A 19287-nucleotide genomic window follows, 5' to 3' on the forward strand; every position below is an offset into this window, starting at 1 on the left:
AAGGTCCACTACTATGATCGAAAGTGCAGAAACCGGTCCATGGCTCGACTTTCATTATGAAATACATGCGGGTGGCCGATGATTTTCCGGGATCAACGTGATGGACATGTTTTTAAGCAATTACATGCAAAGCTTTGCATACCTGATCGACACGGCCCGACCCAATAGTCTGTTCCTGCACTCGCTATAATTCCCTAACATATGTACCTGACTTTACCCTACGTAGGGCAGCTGGCCATACCGAAGGTAAGAGAATCTACACCAATGGGAGACTTGTCGTTTCATCCTCGTGGCAAGATCTAAATCTTGAGTGATCGGGGAACAGGTATTTGCGTCACACATGGTATGACTGTATAACAAGGGGCACAATGACTACGCGTCATACCATAGACACTGACAGACTCTCACTGTGGAACCTTTGCGGCCCTGAATGGAAAGCGATCGTTGTTGGGTACGTACAACCCCCTGTAGGCAGCTCGAGGAACCTCTCATAATTTTGGTGTTCGCGTGCTTCTCATCACATTGTCGACATCTGCTATACATCTCATGGCTGCTCGGTTGCTTGATTATGGTCCAGGCCTACGATCAGGGTGATTCCAAGTTAATTGTATCACATTGTGACTGCTGTAGGGGGGAATGAGTTTCCGAATGCCTTGAAAACTTTGATTTCATCGATGGCATACAGCTGTGGCTGATTGTCATACAAGACTGATTATATTGTTATTTGCACGTCAAGTGCAGAGAACATTATGATACACGAATACTGGCCAACTCCTCAACTATCGACTCCTGCTCAAGATTCCGAGAGACCACTCTCCATTTCGTCCCCATTTTCCTTATCTTTTCCCAGACATGAGTCCTATTGTAGCAGGTTTCCCCATGGGCCGCACATTCCTGACAGATATCAAAGTCATCCTCGTTGCAGACGTTGCAATGAAAATGCGTGTCGGCAGGAGAAACAGACACTTGGCATCTATCACAAGTGGCATCCCAGCTTTCCCAGTCCACGCTGTCAATGTCTTCTAAGGCTGTAATCTCTGTAACAGAACTCATATCATAGACCTGCTGATTGTGAAGCAAGTCCCAAATTTGCAGTATGCTCTCATTATTTTCGTTTCCTTCTGCTCGCAATTGAAGAGTCGACGTCGACAGTGGAGTGCGACCTGCGCAGGTTGGAGTCGACTTTGCAATGCTGCCGTAACACAGGAGTACTTCAACAACTTTCTGTTCCGCGTACAAGGTAGCAGAGAAAAGGGGAGTGCGACCCCGGTTGTCTGGCTGGTCGATATATTGCTTAAACTCATGGGGTGACAATTTTTCTTTGGCGTGAGCCAGCAGGATGAGGACAACACTTGCATAACCCTTTCGAGCTGCAAGAATGAGGGGTGTGTTCCCCATGTCATCCGTAGTTGTGATATCTGCATTATGATGTAAAAGCACTTCCACACCCTCTATAAACCCGCGGTCGGCGGCATATGATAGGGCGGTTCTCTCATTGCGGTCTTTCGCATCCACATCGACATTTCGTTCTAGAAATAGTTTCATCACGTTCACATTCAGACGGAAATGGAAGGCGCGACAGGCGCAAATCAACGGTGTGGTGCCATAATCTTCTTTGGCATGAGGATCTAGACCTTTTTCGAGTAGATAGGCCACTGCCTCCACATTCCCTCCCTCAGCTGCGAAGTGCAAGAGATTTTGTCCGCTCAGAGTCACCGAGTTGATATTCGCTCCAGCCCGTATCAGTCGCTGCATCATGTCATAATGTCCGCCTCGTATAGCATATCCAAGCACTGACGGAGCTCCAGGGGTCATGCGGTCTACTTCGTCAACGTCAATGTTGTGCGCCAGGAGAACCTTGACAACATCCCCGAATCCCAACATAGCAGCGTACGTGAGGGCTGGAGTGTTATGAAAGCGGAAATCAGCGGAGCAGCCTCTTTCAAGCAAAAGACTCATTGTTTCTGCGTGTCCGAAGTCGACCGTCAATGAAATTGCTGAGTTTCCCGAGTGCGGCCGTACGACATGTAGGTCTGCACCGGCATCGAGTAGGATCCGCGCATTCTCCGTGCGTCCATACCATGCGGCTGCCATCAATGGAGTTGTCTCGTCGCAATACTCGTTGCTCGGATCGAGCCCTGCTTCAAGCAGCCTTTTCACAGTCATCTTTTCTTCGGAGACCAAGGCATTTTTGATCAATTCGTCGCAACCCGGTGTTCGGATAATGTGTTGATATAGACGGAGGTTGAAGTTGTTGTAGGTGTATTTGCATGTTCGAGAGAAAGCATTCATATCTGGTATCTCGGTGACATGGTCCCATATACACTGAATCAATTCGTGGGGTAACCTTAGGAGCGACATAGTGAAGGGTGAAGAATATAAAGAATCTATGCCACTCGTAATCATCGGGTTGACTTTGTTATATATCAAGATATGGAACCCAGTGAGTCGATTTTATCTCGGTTTCGGATTGTTATGCTGTTTGGGTCGACCAAAAGGGGTTCCCGACTGCAGCCTGCACTGCCATGTGGCGGTGCGGCTATGTGCCGACAGCCTTGCGGCCGACTACCCGTCCAGATGGCGAGATCCACTTCGATTCAAGCGCGCCCTTAATAGAATTGAAGGATTGCACATGACTCGCAGTAATGCTGCGCTAATCCCACATGTATTCGTTCTGAAGGGGCCGCATGGAAGTGAATGCTTTCGGGCCCTTCGGGCCCACCCGTCAAGAGGATCGCCAGCCATTCAAATCAACGGTGTCATATTCACGCATTTCCTATCTCACTCCTTGATTTGCCCGCAAAGAACAACATCTTCGCCGAAAGGATACCACTTGACATTCTTGAGGCGTGCAGCGGAAATAGCGTTTCCTTCCCCGTCCAAGCGTCTCGCAGGAGAAACGACGACGCCACCTCGTCCCAACCAAGTCGGCGCAATAGTCACAATCACCCGATCAATCAAGTTCATGTATGAAGGCTCCAGGAGAGAATTGATGACTTGGGCCCCGCCTTCAATCATAACGCTTTGTAGTCCATTCACCCGGAGCATCTTGAGAAGGTCGCTCCAATCAATCCGATGCTGGCCATTCTCAAGCGTCGACATTTTGAGCTGCAGGAACTTCCCCCATATTTTCTTAACAGAGCCCGTTTCTCAGTGGGAGGCTCGGGGAGCGAAGTAATGATCCAAGGCGCTCGACCACGACCTTGCCTGCAAAGCTGGAACAGCTTGCTTTCCTCGGAGAAATCCCATCGAGCACTGGGGTCAATCACGATTGGTCGGGGTTGACCATCAGTTCCCTCTTTCCCATACCCGCCCACTCCAGAGATACGACAGTTGAGTCCTGGATCGTCTGCAATGGCAGTCCCAACCCCAATGAGAATTCCATCGTGCCGAGATCGAAGGTAGTGAGTCATGGCTTTTGACTGAGGGCCCGAAAGTACAGTGCGTATACCCGGACAAAGTGCCAACGATGAGTCGAGTGATGTTGCAAATGTCAGGGTCGTGAAGGGCATTTCTGGGCCTAGACCTGAGCCGTCCTGAGGCGGGAGCTGAGGCTCAAGGAAAGCCCTATCTGACCATGGGAATACCAATGCATCTCGTGTTGACAAAGACATTCTGCAATTTCTCTTTTCCTTTCAAACTTTGAGCGAGCCTGTTTATTCGATGATGATGATAGGCGACTGGTGCAGTGTGAAGTAGGGGAGGTGATGTTTTGCGGCAGCTTAGAAGGTGGGATGTGTGAATATGCCTGAGGCAGCAAAGCAATCGCTCTCTGATCGAGGTCACGTGATATGGCATCTGACGGTGCAGCATCCAAGGCGAATCTCATAATGCAATGGCCTCTAGGCATTGCCCCTTGTGTATCCATGGACCTGAATGTATTTTCGGTCACATATATTTGAGTTGAGTGATCTGTAAGTCAACGCGTCCTTGCCACCGCCTTGGCTTGTTCATGTATTCGACAGATTACTCTGAGATATATAGTGGATTGTTCAAATTTTCTTAGCGTATTTGCCGAGATCTGGGAGGAAATGGAAAAGGATATTTTGTTCGATCTAAACCTATGTTAGTGATCTTGGATGAGATATTCTGTCACAATTACTGAGGTCTTGTCCTCTATCAGGCTAATGGCTTTGATATTAATTATGTATCATGTTCTCCTACGGTATAGTCGTCTACTTCGTATCCTTCCCTGACGCTCGCGAATTGTCTCCGTCCCCTAGAGGCGTCATTTTTAGGCCTAGTGTGTGAAGATATTTAGGATGTTTCTGTAACCGGTTACTAGAATTTTTGATAGTTCAGCGTTACTATAGTGGCAAAGTATTAGTGTTCTTCTATTAGCGATCTGTCGAAGAAGGAATCGGGAGGAAGAGGATTTTTTTTAAAGGAGAGGTGTGTTCTAAAAACTCATAAATGAGAGACAAGCGGGGCTATTTATAATTTAGATTGTACTTGTGTCTTTATGCTTGTCGAAGGCTCAAAATCCGAGGACGAGTTGTGTTCAAAGGATCGGCTTCTGTTCTAGCTGCAAATGTAATCAGAAACAAAACAAACTAATCCCTAGATCTCCTCAGCCTCGATATACCGTAGCTAATTGAAGGGCTATTCGTGCTGGCCACATAATACCTAGAGAAAGTGTTCCTAAGAACTGAATTTTAAAATAGACATATAACCAGCGATTAGACCTAAATTGTGCTTTAGCCGACTATTGCCATTTCTATAGCTACGTTATATGGCTTAGAGTGCAGTTTAAGAGGCCGGAGCGTCGGGGGTGAGCGATCAGGGTGCTCAGGGAGCAGCTCCGGGACTGTTCCGAGAGTGCTCTGGAAGTACTCAGGGTCGATCAGGGTTGATCAGGGTGTAACTCAGGGCGGCGCGGGGGACTAACTCAGACTGGGCTCCGGGAGCCGATCAATTCCCAAGGCGACAGTGTTACCATCAGCCAGATTACATGAAAAAGTTATCTTATGTGTAAGCCGAGTGATCAACCCGAAATAAGATAGCTCTACTGCACTGTGATCACGCCGTTGGCACAGCTAATGTCAGCGACATACATCGCACGGCCATCATCAATATTCTGCCCATTCTCAAACGCGTGGAAAACAACCTTAGTGCCATCGCCATTGAAATCAGCACCACCAGGGCCTGCGAGGTTTCCAACGTTGCTCGGATCCCCCGAGACAAGCAGAGGGGCATTGGGGGCCGTGGCCTTAGTGTAGGGTCCAGCCAAGGCCGTGGCGGTCGCATAGCTCACATCATACTTGGTGGTGTCGTACATGTTGGAGGAGAAGGAAAGATAGTAGGTACCATCCACGTTCACCAGGCTGGGCGCCTCGATCAGCGGGCCATCGTTGTCATCGCGATCGAGAAGCTGAATGGGATCGCCATTTGGTGTGACAGCATCGGAGTTGAGGCCTTGAAGCATGATCGGCGTGGGGTGGGTTGATCCATCGTTATTGAGGCTGTTGCCATCAATTTTATAGACGACGTAGTAGGTGTCACCGTCCTTGAAACCGTCGGCATCGATCGCGCCACCCTGGTCGAGAGGACAGGCTAGGGCACTGTCTCCAGGAGTGTATGGCCCAGTGATGCTGGAGGAGGTCGCGGCTCCAATGCAGTGCTTGGAATTGTCATCGGCCGAAGCAGCAGAAAAGTACATGACAAACGTTCCATCGTCCTGAACGGTATCAGCGGGGAGATCTGCAAATATTGCGTAGTGTCCTTTGGCTTACTCTCTGAATCACATCAGGAGCCCAGATAGCAGGGCTTTCAGCAATCCAGCTTGGAAAAGGGCCGGGCATGGCGTCGGTGCCCGATTGGAGCTCCCACGATCCGAAATCAGACGAGGTAGCCACTTGGACATTCACTCCGTTCCCTGCGGTCCCGAAGGCATAGTATCCATCGTCGGTCCGGATAACACTCGGGTCCGCAAAATCAGTGTCGAGGGCGCGCGTAGACTCTGCGGCAGAGATTCCATTCAGCAGGACAACAGAAACGGCCGTAAGCAGAAGTGCCGAGCACATTGTGGCGGGGGATCAGGGGGATATGGTCGCGATAGCAACTTGAGGCTATTTGACCCGACCAGGGGATTTCTCGCAGACTTTATAATTCAGGGTCGATCATGCAGATCCCATGCTCGCATTCCACTAACCTGATCAGACATTGCCCCTTGGGTTCTGATCTCGCCAAAATCCAGACTGGTGCTGCAACTTTCAGCCCCCAGCTTTCTCCACTGGAGCGATCGGCGTCAGCCACTAAACCGAGGATAGAAATTGGCCCTGGATTTCTGCACAAGTTGTGTACCGGCGGTCTCGACCGCATCAGAACGTTCATAACGAATACTTCTTGTGGGAAAACCCTTGTCCATCATCAGCTGGGCTGTGTAGATTGAAAATAGGGAGGCGTGGCTTGGCTAGAGGGCTTACCCATCAAATAATCAGGCCTGCCACCTGAAACCGAATTAATCGGAGATTTCGCTTTCGGCAGTCTGATCGTGAGAATGCGGAGCTTGCATCTTTTGCCATGCTTCATAGGCTGTGCATAATTCCCCCGCGAAAAAAAATACCCTAAACTCCAACATCGTGCTTCTTTTCGATGATACCTTCGGTTTCAGGATGCTGACGACGTTGTATCGAGAATTTGGGCGACAATCGTGAGGCGTATCAGGGAAAGGCAATTATATTTCGAGCTGTGAGTCTCTGAAATCAAGAGGTGTTTGGGCTGATCATGTGGTAAGGTAGATCGCATGTGATGTAGTCGAAGATCGAGGGCAGCTGTGATCCTAACAGCATGTCTTGGCGCTGGTCACGGGGGTACCGATATATAAATGGCCGACGATGCCATGGCGGCGCCCAATTCTCCTTCCTTTTCACTATTTCTCGAATATCTATAGGTATCTTCTGGCATCGTTCTGACTTATTCACGCGGTAACTTTCAGTGGATGAAAGCGAAGAAAAGATCACGCACACGGCTACCCTGGTCACCCATCAATATCGGAAATCCCCCAGTCCTCATCTGCAGCCTTACGGAAATAAAAGTACTATCATATACGAACTGCTAGCGTGGTACCGACAAAGCCCCATTCACCTTCGAGGTCTTTGCGTACGTCTTCAAATGCGGACCGCTATATCTCATGCGCAACTGGCGTTTACTGCCCCGGGGCCGTTTCGACATGCAGTGGGTACTGGGGTCGTCTTCGCGGAGACGTCTCTGTTGAGCTGAAAAGTAAAACAACCCTCAAAACCGTGTCGACAGAGTCCACTGCTTAGAGCAACCTATTGGATAACAACGAGACTCAGCCGGGACTGACGGGCGAAGATGTTAACAAATGGAAGCCGAGGGGCGCTCGTTCCACATCCAGCATTTCGGCCCCCGCGAAGCTTAGTCCCACCAGAATGTTTGTCCACATTATACCTATTCTGCTTCCGACTACGGTTGAAGGTAGTTTTATACTTTCTATCCTCGTCGACAACACTCTACGATACTATATTCTGTCAAAAGTCATGGTGTACAGAGGAAAACCGGGGCTAGGCTGTGCGCTATGCCGAAAGCGACGTCTGATAGTACGTCCATGACCCACTGTCTGACTCGAAACCACCCTCCTGATTGACAAACAGTGCGATCAACAACTTCCGTCCTGCTCGAAATGTGTATCCCGTGTGAACAATCACAGAGGGGAGCTTTGCGTTTTCTCACTGCGCCTTGAAAAATCTTGCCGGATACAGGACTTGCCGCCCGGGACATTGGGGCTTGCAGCTGGCAGCTTGATGTTCTCAGCAGGCAGCGGGAGCAACGCAGCAGCCTTGTTAAAGTCCATACATAACGGTGAGGGCTCCGATCTTGTTGATACGCGGATCGTTGGAATTCGCGTGAAGGAAGAAAGGAGCGTTTCGGTAGTACGTTGACAAGCGGAAGTAGGATTCACGGGCTGAGACGGAGAAGCGCGTGGCATTGATGGCAGTTGCCTTGGCGTGGATGGCGTTGCCAAGGTACAAAAAAAGATAAATGTGCCGAAAGTTCCAGGTCAGTTCGAATTAAGACACTGAACTCCCCGGGAGGCACATCTGCCAATGATATATTCTATTGGTGCCAGGTAGACATGGACGTATGAGTCGGATGGACTTGGAATGGAAGTTCCACATCTTCACAAGACCGCTACATTGGCTGTTCTGGAGGAATCGGTGGATGTGACAGTTGGAGCAAGCGAGGCTGTGATTGTGTCATTGATTTCCTAATCATACAAGCTCTTGCTAATCAGTACTAGAAATTCCTGGTCCTATTTGAGAGATCTCCTGTACTTTATTTAGCATCTTTTGCCGCTTAAGCTCCTTTGCTCCAAGTTGAACAGGAATTGTTTTTGTGGTTTTCTAAGATTTCTCTCCAATTTCCTATATCTTCCTTAGTTTCTGGAAGATGGAGTAAACCTACAAAACGAGGACAGAAACTGAGCAAGCATAGCCCAAGGTTCCACAATTTGGCCGATCACCGAGTCTATCCGCAGCGCAGACAACATAGCAGAGACTTCAAAGCTATCTTAGGAGCTGCCTTCAGACTAGTACTCTGTTTATCATTAGAAGGGGGCCTTCGATGTGAAAAGGAGTAGTACGAGTCCGATTTTGTGCCCCGAGGCCAGTCAACGGAAGCAATCGCATTGCGTCGGCTTGGACGCATATTTCCGGGTCTGTTTTCGAGATTATTCAGTATCCGGGCCAGTCTTTCATTAACACGATCTTCATCAAAGCTGGGTCCCTCGGCAGCAATGTTCATCACCTGGTTGAGTGGAGATCGTTTCGGTCGCCAGTCTACCTTCTTGCGAGAACGCTGATTAGTGATTCCTTTAGCCGTCAGTCCTCTGCAGTTAGCGAACCATTGCTTCCAAGACATGAGATGGCTAGAGCTGTAGAATCCGTTGCCGATACCAAGGTTAGCAATATAGTTATGGAGGCTACCGTCGTCAATGTGAATCCCTTCGGTAAGGCAGTTCGCAAGATTAGCACGAGCCTGTCTGTCAGCTGGACTATTCGAAAATTCCAGTGACCAAGTTCCATGGGAGGTATAATATTTGAAAACATGGCCTTTCATTGCTTGCTCGAGACTGGATCCTTCCTCTGAAGTAAGTAGGCGAATGAGATCATCCCGGTTTGGACCGTCAAGGTGGAGAATCACAGGGTCAACGTATCGGTCGGCACGGTTCATGATGGACTGTACCCGAAGATTCGAAGTGGCCTTGGGGACTTTGGGCTGAGCCATGAGGATTGCGAGAGACTCTTCTGGGAGAGTTAAGCTGTGCGTGTAGATCCCCATGCCGAAAAAGTTGAAATGGTGGATACCATTGTCATTTCTTACCAGGCATCTTCTTCGGTGGAATTCGGACTCGATGGAATCCCATTCGGAGTCAAATTTCAGTCCGGCTAAATATTCCCAATATTCCTCGCGATCGCTTTCAGAATGGAATTCACCCGAAGAGTCACTTAGTTCGCATTGTGCGTGGTCTCGCCCGTGTCCGTCATTTGCGAAGGACAGCTCCGCCGGGAGATGCTGCTCCTGATCGTATTCCCTGATGAAGTCCTTATCAGGGTCTCCGAGGTTCAAAGTATTGTGTATCTCGCATCCAGGGTCAAAGTCGATATTCAATTCGAAGGACATGCCGGCGATGAGATATCTACTACTCCATGAGAAGTAGACAGGAGTGTTCAAGCCTTAAATATTGTCGGCCTCATTGTCTGCTTTCTTTCACAATTACATTGTTGGCCATTTTTCATTCTGCTGGGCCGCTTGATGTCGTTGTCTTGTCAGTCTTGTCTTTCATCATTCAACTTCAATGGGCTTTTGATCGACACCCCGTAACAAAGATCCGGGGGTTTTCAACTCCGAGCAATTGCAATCACTCACAAACACAACCGCGCATCTGCGATAGAAATGTCCGGTCTCCACCGTCAAGTGGTGCAATTCGGGAGGAAAGCCGAACGCCATAATAATTAGCCGATTACATAACCCGATATGACGCCAGCCATCCCCGCACGCCGAGGGAGCCCTTCTTTTGTATTCTCTGCAATTCGCACCGAAACGTGACTCCTATCCCTCCATGATCCATCTGCGAGCCTGTGGTAGATCAATTCAGCTTCTTCGCCGACTCACGAGCCCCCAACCCGTCTCGTCCCTCTCCGCAAACCCGACCCCGCTTTCTTTCCTCCAACCTACATCCGTCCGACGCACCATGGCCTCAGCAATGGCTAAGCGCCTCGAGGGCAAGACTATTCTTGTTACCGGCGCCTCGTCCGGTATCGGTGCTAGTACCGCTAAGGAATTTGCGCGCACCTCGCCAAAGAACTTGAAGCTTATCTTGACGGCTCGCCGGATTGACTCGCTCAAGAAGGTTGCTGCGGAGATTAAGGAGGAGGTTGGTGATGGTGTGCAGGTTCTCCCTGTCAAGCTGGATGTTAGCAATCCTGAGGAAATCAATAACTTTGTTCCCTCTCTGCCTGCGGAGTTCAAGGAGATTGATGTTCTGGTTAACAATGCGTGAGTCATGGTCTCCGTTTCAGTTGCAGAACGAGAACTGATGAATTATGTAGTGGTCTGGTCAAGGGTGTTGCCCAGGCTCCCGGTATTGCGGCCGAAGATATGAAGGTCATGTTCGACACCAACGTGACCGGTCTGATTAACATGACCCAGGCGGTTCTGCCGATCTTCAAGAAGCGCGACGAGGGCGGCCGTGGTGATATCATTAATATTGGCAGCATTGCCGGCCGCGAGCCCTACGCCGGTGGTAGTATTTACTGCGCGACCAAGGCGGCCGTCAAGTCCTTCACCGAGGCACTGCGGAAGGAACTGATTGCGACCCGGATCCGTGTCATCGAGATCGATCCCGGCCAGGTTGAGACCGAGTTCTCTGTCGTTCGCTTCTACGGCGACAAGTCCAAGGCCGATGCCGTGTATAAGTGAGTTCACTAACCTCCATTGGACCAACTTTATTCGCAACAAGGCTGATGGAAGCGTCACAGGGGCTGCGAGCCGCTTACCGGTGACGACATTGCGGAGGTGGTTGTCTTTGCCGCTGGCCGACGTGAGAACGTGGTCATTGCTGATACGCTGGTCTTCCCCAGCCACCAGGTTTGTTGACTCGTACCCGTGTGCGTCGGGAATTCATCCGAGCTAATGATAATATAGGCCGGTGCGGGCACCATGCACCGCAAGTCATAAGCTTGCGGTGTCACGGACGGATATCACTTAGGGAAGAGATAAATAGATAGCGTTTTGTCGAACATGACTTCAGGATACACAGCTACACATGCACACCTTGAATGCAGTTGATCGGTGGTTGTGTCACCGGGGATGCATAACCATAGAATCATGTGAGGCTAAGTCGTACAGCTGAGATGATTATAATAGCACATCGAAGTGTAATCGGACTTTTTCCGAGAGTGACAGATCAATTGATGATCGACATCTACAGGTTTTCAGACATTCTTTCATGTGGTGTGACATTCAGTATAATCCTACACGATCAGATGAAGGGAAGAACTGCGAGAAAGAGGAAAAAAAAAAAAGGAATCTTCATTTATCACTCCGGTCAATCACGAGTCCAACCCGCACAACTTCGAGTCCCCAATCGGACGAGGCTGTTTATTAGCCGCCGCACTCATCGCATGCATATTGCCCCAGTCGAAAATTTCCTGCTGCAGCGCCGACAAGTCCTTGCACGCGAGGATCCCGGTGGTTACCCCCTCCAAAGGCTGTTGGAGCTCCGCGAGAACATCTAGAACCCACACTCGACACGTCTGAGCCGAGTGATTGAGATCCCCATCGAGCGATCGAAAGATCCGATCGAGATGGGGATGAAGGTCCGGGGAACGTCGGCAATACGTAGGAGACCCACGAGCAGGAACTCCTTCATGATGGCGGCCGTCGTGCCATGGTCAGGGATCCAACCGGGACCGACGGTCTTGATGTGGTATTTTGTTCCTCCGCTGACGGGGTTCTGGTGGAGGTAGAGGCCCCAGTGGAAGTCGTTGGGCTGGGGTGGGTCGTTGCGATTAAAGAGGAGGATGTATAAACTATTTACTTGGAGATCTGGTGGAGCCATGGCGAGATCGGAGATATCGGAGGATCTTGCGTTTACCAACTGGGTACTGAAGTGTACCGATGTACCTGGTAGTGTTGAGAGATCGCAGGGGAATTGTGGGAATAGGGGCTTGATTGTTATTTAGACTGCCAGACTCCCGAATGTCTGAAGCGTCCAATATCTGTAGTTGTCGTTTTTCATTTCATTCATCGCATCGTATACACATACATACACTATTAGCAGATGATTCACCCTTTCGAGCCTCCAACGCCTGTGAACACAGGGTCTCGGGTCGAGCATCACCCACTTGCCGCATTCCGACACCTGCAGGGCCTGATCTGTCACCGACCGTGCGGATGTGATGTGTGTGTCGGGTATGCGATTGATCATATTCGGTCAATTTATATGCGGGTTGCTATTTTGTTTTGTGGAGAATAGGAGGATTAATGTTGGTAGGGCTAAAGCACCCGAGAGCTACACTATGTAATGATATATTACGGGTATAGTGTCAGCTTCTCGTCAGCTTGATCGCTCCTTGACATTGCGGAATCTACATGCAAGTGTCGAAGTCCAAGAATGATAGCATTGTTGGAAACAAGAAAATGGGCTTACGAATGGACAAACTCTCAGACAAGGCTAGGATGAGAGGGGCATCGCGCCCGCCAAAGACCCAAAGAAGCCAGCCTGGGATCAGCCGACCCCATGGCAAATACCTCTCACAGCTAACATGCAAAGAAATGCCCCGGTTTCAGACGATCATTACTCCTGCGGACCAAGGATGGCAGATCCGCCCGTTCAATGTGACTCTGTACGCAGCGAACCCGACACCCTGGATCCATTGGGGAGCCCATGTCGATGCCCGGTCCCGCATGGACGGGTTCGATCCCGCGGACGCAGAGGGCGGTCGCACTTTGACGGGGTTTAAATAGCCGGGGAGGGCGTGGATTTGCCCGAGCTGCAGGTATTGCATATGTCAACGACGGCGTGACCCGTCATGGGCGATGGGCGATCACCGTGCTTCGGAGGGAGACGGGGTCCTCTGTAGCCGAAAGAGCGAAGGCAAAAAGACGAAGAGAAGAAAGAAAACAAAGCCACTGAGGTATGTGGGTCAGTGTTGATACATGAATTGACGGCGACGGGATGATGCAATCTAGCTGCATGGCGGACCTCTCCTGCAAGCCATCCAGGTGCAAAGGAAAGCCAAGATCGGTACGCCCTCTGGAAGATGCGGTGTCGCGGTTGGTGCCCGATGCCCTTGCAGAACATTCATTGCTGTAGGATTGAACAGTAGAATTGACCAGGCCAAGGTCGCTGTTTTCCATCGGCAATACTCCACCTTATCCTAAGGTATACACCTGTTCGTACATCGAGCTAGGATGCACCTCGCCAGGTAGATTTCTCGATCAATTGACAGGCCGATTTGCGCCAGTCACAGCATCACGGCGCTAGGCGACGAACTAACCCGGATACTCTAAAGCGCCTAACAGCGAGGACCCATCCTCCCCACCAGCCGATCCACTCGGGTCTGGAGGGGACTGGATTCGAGCTGCGGATGAGTGGATGAAGGATGCAGGTGTCAGTGATAGTTGGCACTGATCGTTGTCTTCCGCGTTGTTGTCTCTGGATGATTGATGGACCATCGTGGCGGCGTCTGCTGTTTGTTGCTAGGCTAGCTGGTCCGAGGCATCAAGACCGGGCGCAAGGCCGAGTAGCGTACCAAAGTTGAACCTTGATACTGAAAAGGAGAGTCCAGCCAAGGAGTGGAAGTAACGGGGTGTAGGAGGAGTAGTGACGTTGGTAGTCGTAGGTAGGTGCCGCTGGAATCGGAATCGGATGGCTCGCCAGCACTGGGACTGGCCTGGGGGAATCCGCAATAGATGAATTCGAAGTCGATAAAATAGATGAACTCGAATTGCGTCCTCGTCCTCCCCTTTTCGTCGCCCAATCACGCTCGTCGCCCTGCTCGCGGTGTTCTCCTGAACGGTGACTGGCCCCCGGCCCCCTGCTTTTCGTCTTTTCTTCTTGAATTTTTTTTTTTTTTTTTTTTTTTTACTTTCTGTTCGTCCAAGTCAGGTCCTTCTCGAATACTCTCTCCCTCTTTCGCCCTGTCCACCCCATTGCCCGACCCGAAGGTAGGAGGCCAACCGAGCCCCGCGTGAAGAGGGCCCACCGAACCCGAGCTCACAGCAAAACAGCGCTTCCCTTCGACAACCTCCTGATTTCCTCCCTTCTCCCGCCTTTCCCATTGCGACTCCCCCGAGTCCCTGATTACCTCCCAGCGACCCCTGCCGTTCGCTTCACATTTCGATCATGGCCTCCAAGGTGAGCTCGACCCCCTGCGCCGTCTCCGTCTCGTCGCTTCTTTTTGCCTCTGTCCTTGTGCCTATGCCGGCGCAGGCGCAGGCGCGAATGCTCAACGCAAAACGCGAACGCAAATCCCGTCACCGTACTATTGCTCGGTCCTGCCCCAAATTGTCATCGTCATACCCTGCCTGTTCATATCCTGCCTGGTTCGATCCAGCGGAACCTTCCGTCTCATGCGAAACTCCCAAGGAGGAGGCCAATGGCTAACTGGCGCGCGTCTCCGCAAAACAGTTCCTACGAGAGTACAAGCTGGTCGTCGTCGGTGGTGGTGGTGTCGGTAAATCATGCTTGACCATCCAGCTGATCCAGAGCCACTTTGTTGACGAGTACGACCCAACAATTGAAGGTGAGCCACACCATCCCTGCCGCAGAGGAGGCTCCAATCACTCACATCGTCCTCTCGAATCTCAACAGACTCCTACCGCAAGCAGTGTGTCGTTGACGATGAGGTTGCCCTGCTCGACGTCCTCGATACGGCCGGTCAGGAGGAGTACTCGGCGATGCGAGAACAGTACATGCGCACCGGCGAGGGTTTCCTGCTCATCTACTCCATCACCTCGCGCCAATCATTCGAAGAAATCATGACCTTCCAACAGCAGATCCTGCGCGTCAAGGATAAGGACTACTTCCCCATCATCGTTGTCGGCAACAAGTGCGATCTCGATAAGGAGCGTGTCGTCTCGGAGCAAGGTGCGTTTTTTTTTTTTTTTTTTTTTCTCTCCTTTGCTCTCCCCGGACTTGGAGGAAAGAAACTAATACGAAACAGAGGGTGAGGCTCTGGCCCGACAGTTCGGCTGCAAGTTCATTGAGACCTCCGCCAAGTCCCGCATCAACGTCGAGAACGCCTTCTACGATCTCGTCCGCGAAATCCGCCGTTACAACAAGGATATGGCCTCCTACCCCTCCGGCTCGGGTGCTTTCGGCTCTCGCGCCCCCGAGGGCAAGATGGATGTCAGTGAGCCCGGTGAGGGCGCCGGCTGCTGCTCCAAGTGCGTTATTATGTAAAGTCGCCCTCAACCAATAATGGGCCACTGAACACCTCCTCCAAATACGATGCGGCAGTCCATTCAGTGCGGAAACCTACATCCGAACGAGTTACAAATGAATGGGTAATAGGGAATTGTGGGAAATGTGTGGGATTTCTACTGGGATGTGGATGTCCTACAGGGTGCTCTTGATATAATGCATCCACGTTTCGAGGATTGCTATGTGCTGGAGCGGGAACGAAACTGGATTTTTTTATTTTATTTTTTTACGGCGCGGGAAGGGAAGAAACACAACAACACAAAACGAAAGAGTTCAAAAAAAAAAAAAAAAGGTGTACTTGTTGTTTGCCAGATCCAAGTTCGTTCAGGCCTTCTGCGCGACGACAGCCCGACATCTTGACGCTAACCTCGTCTCACGAACATTTTGATTCCCCTTTTGTTTATTTTGTTTCCGTCTGCGGTTCGATTTTCTTAATTTTTACATGTCTTGTTTTACGCGAAAGAATTGTCTCCTGGTCAAACCATCTATTTGTCTATCATCTTGTCTGTCTCGGGGTCGAGACGACATGGCTGTCAATATATCTTCCTGGGGGTTTTCCCAACGATCAGCTGGTCTTGCATATGTTGTTTCCTCGCATGATATGATCATGGAAGATTTCGTCGAGGTTATCGATTGACGATCTGGATTTGCCGGCCATCCGGCTAGGTGTGAAGATTCATTTGTCCAGACCATCCATGGGTGTTCGAACATATGAACATATCAATTCATTCAGTATTATAGCACGGTCTCAATGTGAGAGTGAGCGAAGGTGCTCGTGCATTCCGTTGGAAGATATCAATATTGTACAATGTAGAGTTGTTCAGCGATCACCACCTTCCGCTGATAATGTTCTCATTGAAGTTTCCACCAACCTTGAGAAATGATTAAAGTTTGATAAGATTGTCTAAACTGACAAAATCGTTACATCAAAGCGACGTCCATGGATCATTGAAGCCTCATCCGAAACACTAATGGCTGTGGGAAAAGAATCCTCCTATTGAACCAAACTTACTAAGAAACATCAATTTGCATCTTAGACGACCCTTTATTGCCTTTAATTCAACCTAATTTGATATTTCAAGACTTAACACTTTGTCACTCGCTTCCATAATGTAGCTCAACTTTCCATATATGAGCCCACAATTAGTATCATGTTTCTCTGCCTTGGATCCTCATATGTAATCAAACAGTATGAGGTATTAGTAGAAATAACCTCTTTCCGTTCAACGGTGAAAGAAGAATCTTCTTTCTTCCAACTTATCTGATGCCCATCGTTGCTAGGACAGTCTTTTGAAAAGTGTATTCTGCTTGTGGAACACAACTTACTCTTAGTCATTTGTTTTACCCTAGGTATAAGCGATTTGATAGTATTCCCTTTTTGCCCATTCCGCCTTATAGCAGATCTACTAGTACTTGTTAGGATGAAGTACCCATTTTATACAGTGCAACTCACGGAACTGTAGATATAACCACAGTTGACCTGCTCACAGTTCAACTCTCCAACTTTATAAACCTGCAATGATACAATCAATGCTCGCAAGGTCCTCACCGAGAATACCATCAAGGGCCCATAGGACATAGACACTCGTGGGAAAGAAAGATTGCTCTAGTCAGAAATATGTTGTAACTCGTAAAGAATCATTTCTATCTGCTAAATGCCTCACCAATCGTATGATACAAATCCTCTACTGACTGTAGATATGCTCCTTGTCATCCGGCAGATCCATCTCATCCTCCTTGGTAACATACTTCCCCTGCACACCAGCCTCAACTTCCGCAACCAACGATTCAAGATAAGCCTTATCCGCACCGACCAAGGTAACGGTATTCCGCTTCTTGCCCCAACGAGGATAAGAACCAACCTTAACCCCTTTCGGCTCGACCTTAGCCGCAAGCTCAGTCAAGAATGGGGCGACTGCACTCTCAGGTAGGGGCGTGCTAAACAGGAAACGGAAGGTACCCTTGCCCTCGGGATCGGAGAGACGGTGGACAATGAAGGGCTTCAGGTGTTGCAGGAGGCGCTCGAAGAGACGGGGGACGCCGGGGAGGATGTGGACGTTGCCGTTCACGACGGAGATGGGCACCCACATGTCCTCTGCCACAAAAAGGGCCTGGTTCTCGGCTGGGATGTTCTCGTCGAAGGGCATCTCGACCATGCGGAGCTTGGCGGTTAGGCCGGGGGAGGGGGTGTCCCAGTCGAAGTTGGGTTGCATGGGATGTGGGCGAGAGAGACGCTTCATGCGTTCAAATGCGGCTTGATGGAGTTGAAGTTTTAGGCCGAAGGCTTTGGCTATGGAGGAGTAGGTGATGTCGTCGTGTCTGTGGTGGTGTTAGCTGTTTCTATGCTGTGGGTTTATCATGGCAGACTAATACGTACGTCGGTCCAATGCCTCCACTGGTCACGACAAAGTCGTATCGGGCACTCATGCGGCGAACCGCTTCGATGATATCCTCTTCATCGTCGGGGATGACCTCTACCCTCTTCAACTGGATGCCGAGGTCAAAGCAGAATTTGGCCAGGAACGGGGAGTTGGTGTCGATGGTCTGGAAGGACAATGTGTTAGCATATCCCTACGATCCTTTGAAAGAATTCTTGGTATATACCTTCCCCCCAAGCACCTCATCTCCAATAATGAGGCACGCAGCCGTGTGAATCGGCTTGGTGAAGTTCAAATTGGCGGCAGCAGATGCTGATGTCATCGCGAACGGAGCCGAGCACGGAGCCAGGGACGAAGTCGAGAGGGCCGGGGTAGTTGGACGGGCGGGGCCAAACGACAGAGGAAGGTGGCGCTTAAGTAGATTGAGTCGACTGAGCATGAAGGAGGGATGTTTAGGAGAGCAAACCGGGGAGAGCTGGAGAACTGCGTGGGAAGCGGAAGCGTGAAGTGGGGGGAGCGGAGGGGAGTCTCCGCCCGCATTTTTCATCACCTCCCGCATTCCTCGTGCATCCACCTTGACTTGCGCCGGTTTGCAGGTTGTTGTTCCTGAGTCGCGGAGTTCTCCAGAGCAGGGCTCATTTGTCTTCTTCTCTTCTCGTCTCGTTAATATTTGCCAGCATGGTGAGCTCCAACCCTTGTCCCCCCTGCCCCGCGCATATCTACGGCAGCTGGACCTGGCAGCTTGACATGCCAGCTGCTCGCACGCCTATTATGCCCGTAAGGATAGACGCTGACAATCTCAGACCGACTCTCGACTATACTCCTTCTCCCCGGAGACGAAGGAGCAGCTGCGCAAGTTCCGTCTCACTACCTCGCGAGCCAAGGACCCGCAAGCTATCATCTGTACGAACCTCGTGATCTCCTCAAGCTCTTCCCAGACATATCTTCAATGTTTTCTTGGATGATATACTGTCCCATTTACCGGTCAATGTGATGAAATATCAGTCTAACAATCGGTTCAGATATCATCGACGCTAAGAACCAGGAGATTCGCGCCCAGGATGGCGAAGTCTACAGCAAGATGGAGGACCTGGCTGACGACCTCCCTGAATCCTCACCGCGGTTCATTCTTCTCAGCCATCCCTTGACACTGGTACGTTGTGTCCATGCAGCAATTGACTTGGCTTCAATGATACTGATGGTGTGATATGATTGATTTAGGGAGATGGCCGTCTCTCCGTCCCTTACGTTATGCTTTACTATCTCCCTGTGAACTGCAACCCGTCACAGCGCATGATGTACGCTGGCGCCGTGGAGCTGATGCGTAATACCGCGGAGGTCAACCGGGTGATTGAGGTTCATGAGGAGGAGGATATCACCTCCATCAAAGCCCAGCTGGGCGGCACCGACTAAACAGGTGAGCATAAGCTATTATTGTAAGGGTTGGGTGACGGC

The 19287-nt window shown here is 50.3% G+C and overlaps 10 protein-coding genes across 10 annotated transcripts; 4 read left to right on the forward strand and 6 right to left on the reverse strand.

The window, feature by feature from the left end:
* Nucleotides 1–747: 747 nt before the first annotated feature.
* N7532_005316 (uncharacterized protein) lies at nt 748–2292 on the reverse strand (the record flags this gene model as incomplete). The annotated part of the gene is made up of 1 exon (XM_056617810.1): nt 748–2292. The coding sequence occupies one exon, from the start codon at nt 2290–2292 to the stop codon at nt 748–750; it is 1545 nt and encodes a 514-aa protein (XP_056473969.1).
* A 489-nt stretch (nt 2293–2781) lies between these two features.
* Nucleotides 2782–3102, reverse strand: N7532_005317 (RibD family protein; the record flags this gene model as incomplete). The annotated part of the gene is made up of 1 exon (XM_056617811.1): nt 2782–3102. The coding sequence occupies one exon, from the start codon at nt 3100–3102 to the stop codon at nt 2782–2784; it is 321 nt and encodes a 106-aa protein (XP_056473970.1).
* A 1903-nt stretch (nt 3103–5005) lies between these two features.
* N7532_005318 (glycoside hydrolase family 43 protein) lies at nt 5006–6023 on the reverse strand (the record flags this gene model as incomplete). Its single annotated transcript, XM_056617812.1, has 2 exons — nt 5006–5677; nt 5733–6023. The coding sequence occupies 2 exons, from the start codon at nt 6021–6023 to the stop codon at nt 5006–5008; spliced, it is 963 nt and encodes a 320-aa protein (XP_056473971.1).
* Nucleotides 6024–8490: 2467 nt separating this feature from the next.
* N7532_005319 (uncharacterized protein) lies at nt 8491–9645 on the reverse strand (the record flags this gene model as incomplete). Its single annotated transcript, XM_056617813.1, has 1 exon — nt 8491–9645. The coding sequence occupies one exon, from the start codon at nt 9643–9645 to the stop codon at nt 8491–8493; it is 1155 nt and encodes a 384-aa protein (XP_056473972.1).
* Nucleotides 9646–10084: 439 nt separating this feature from the next.
* On the forward strand, nt 10085–11202 carry N7532_005320 (SDR family oxidoreductase; the record flags this gene model as incomplete). Its single annotated transcript, XM_056617814.1, has 4 exons — nt 10085–10521; nt 10575–10940; nt 11004–11112; nt 11170–11202. The coding sequence occupies 4 exons, from the start codon at nt 10085–10087 to the stop codon at nt 11200–11202; spliced, it is 945 nt and encodes a 314-aa protein (XP_056473973.1).
* Nucleotides 11203–11758: 556 nt separating this feature from the next.
* N7532_005321 (uncharacterized protein) lies at nt 11759–12085 on the reverse strand (the record flags this gene model as incomplete). The annotated part of the gene is made up of 1 exon (XM_056617815.1): nt 11759–12085. The coding sequence occupies one exon, from the start codon at nt 12083–12085 to the stop codon at nt 11759–11761; it is 327 nt and encodes a 108-aa protein (XP_056473974.1).
* Nucleotides 12086–12801: 716 nt separating this feature from the next.
* On the forward strand, nt 12802–12993 carry N7532_005322 (uncharacterized protein; the record flags this gene model as incomplete). The annotated part of the gene is made up of 1 exon (XM_056617816.1): nt 12802–12993. The coding sequence occupies one exon, from the start codon at nt 12802–12804 to the stop codon at nt 12991–12993; it is 192 nt and encodes a 63-aa protein (XP_056473975.1).
* Nucleotides 12994–14374: 1381 nt separating this feature from the next.
* On the forward strand, nt 14375–15433 carry N7532_005323 (Ras family protein; the record flags this gene model as incomplete). The annotated part of the gene is made up of 4 exons (XM_056617817.1): nt 14375–14386; nt 14660–14774; nt 14843–15118; nt 15195–15433. The coding sequence occupies 4 exons, from the start codon at nt 14375–14377 to the stop codon at nt 15431–15433; spliced, it is 642 nt and encodes a 213-aa protein (XP_056473976.1).
* A 1706-nt stretch (nt 15434–17139) lies between these two features.
* On the reverse strand, nt 17140–18271 carry N7532_005324 (flavin adenine dinucleotide pyrophosphatase; the record flags this gene model as incomplete). Its single annotated transcript, XM_056617818.1, has 3 exons — nt 17140–17773; nt 17832–17998; nt 18059–18271. 3 exons carry the CDS (start codon nt 18269–18271, stop codon nt 17140–17142), a joined length of 1014 nt encoding a protein of 337 aa, XP_056473977.1.
* Nucleotides 18272–18510: 239 nt separating this feature from the next.
* N7532_005325 (GMF family protein) lies at nt 18511–19245 on the forward strand (the record flags this gene model as incomplete). Its single annotated transcript, XM_056617819.1, has 4 exons — nt 18511–18513; nt 18636–18735; nt 18855–18985; nt 19054–19245. 4 exons carry the CDS (start codon nt 18511–18513, stop codon nt 19243–19245), a joined length of 426 nt encoding a protein of 141 aa, XP_056473978.1.
* Between the last annotated feature and the right edge of the window lie 42 nt (nt 19246–19287).

Source organism: Penicillium argentinense, assembly GCF_028826775.1.
Source record: "Penicillium argentinense strain IBT 30761 chromosome Unknown utg000005l_segment0_segment0, whole genome shotgun sequence".
Classification (NCBI taxonomy): Eukaryota; Fungi; Ascomycota; class Eurotiomycetes; order Eurotiales; family Aspergillaceae; genus Penicillium; species Penicillium argentinense.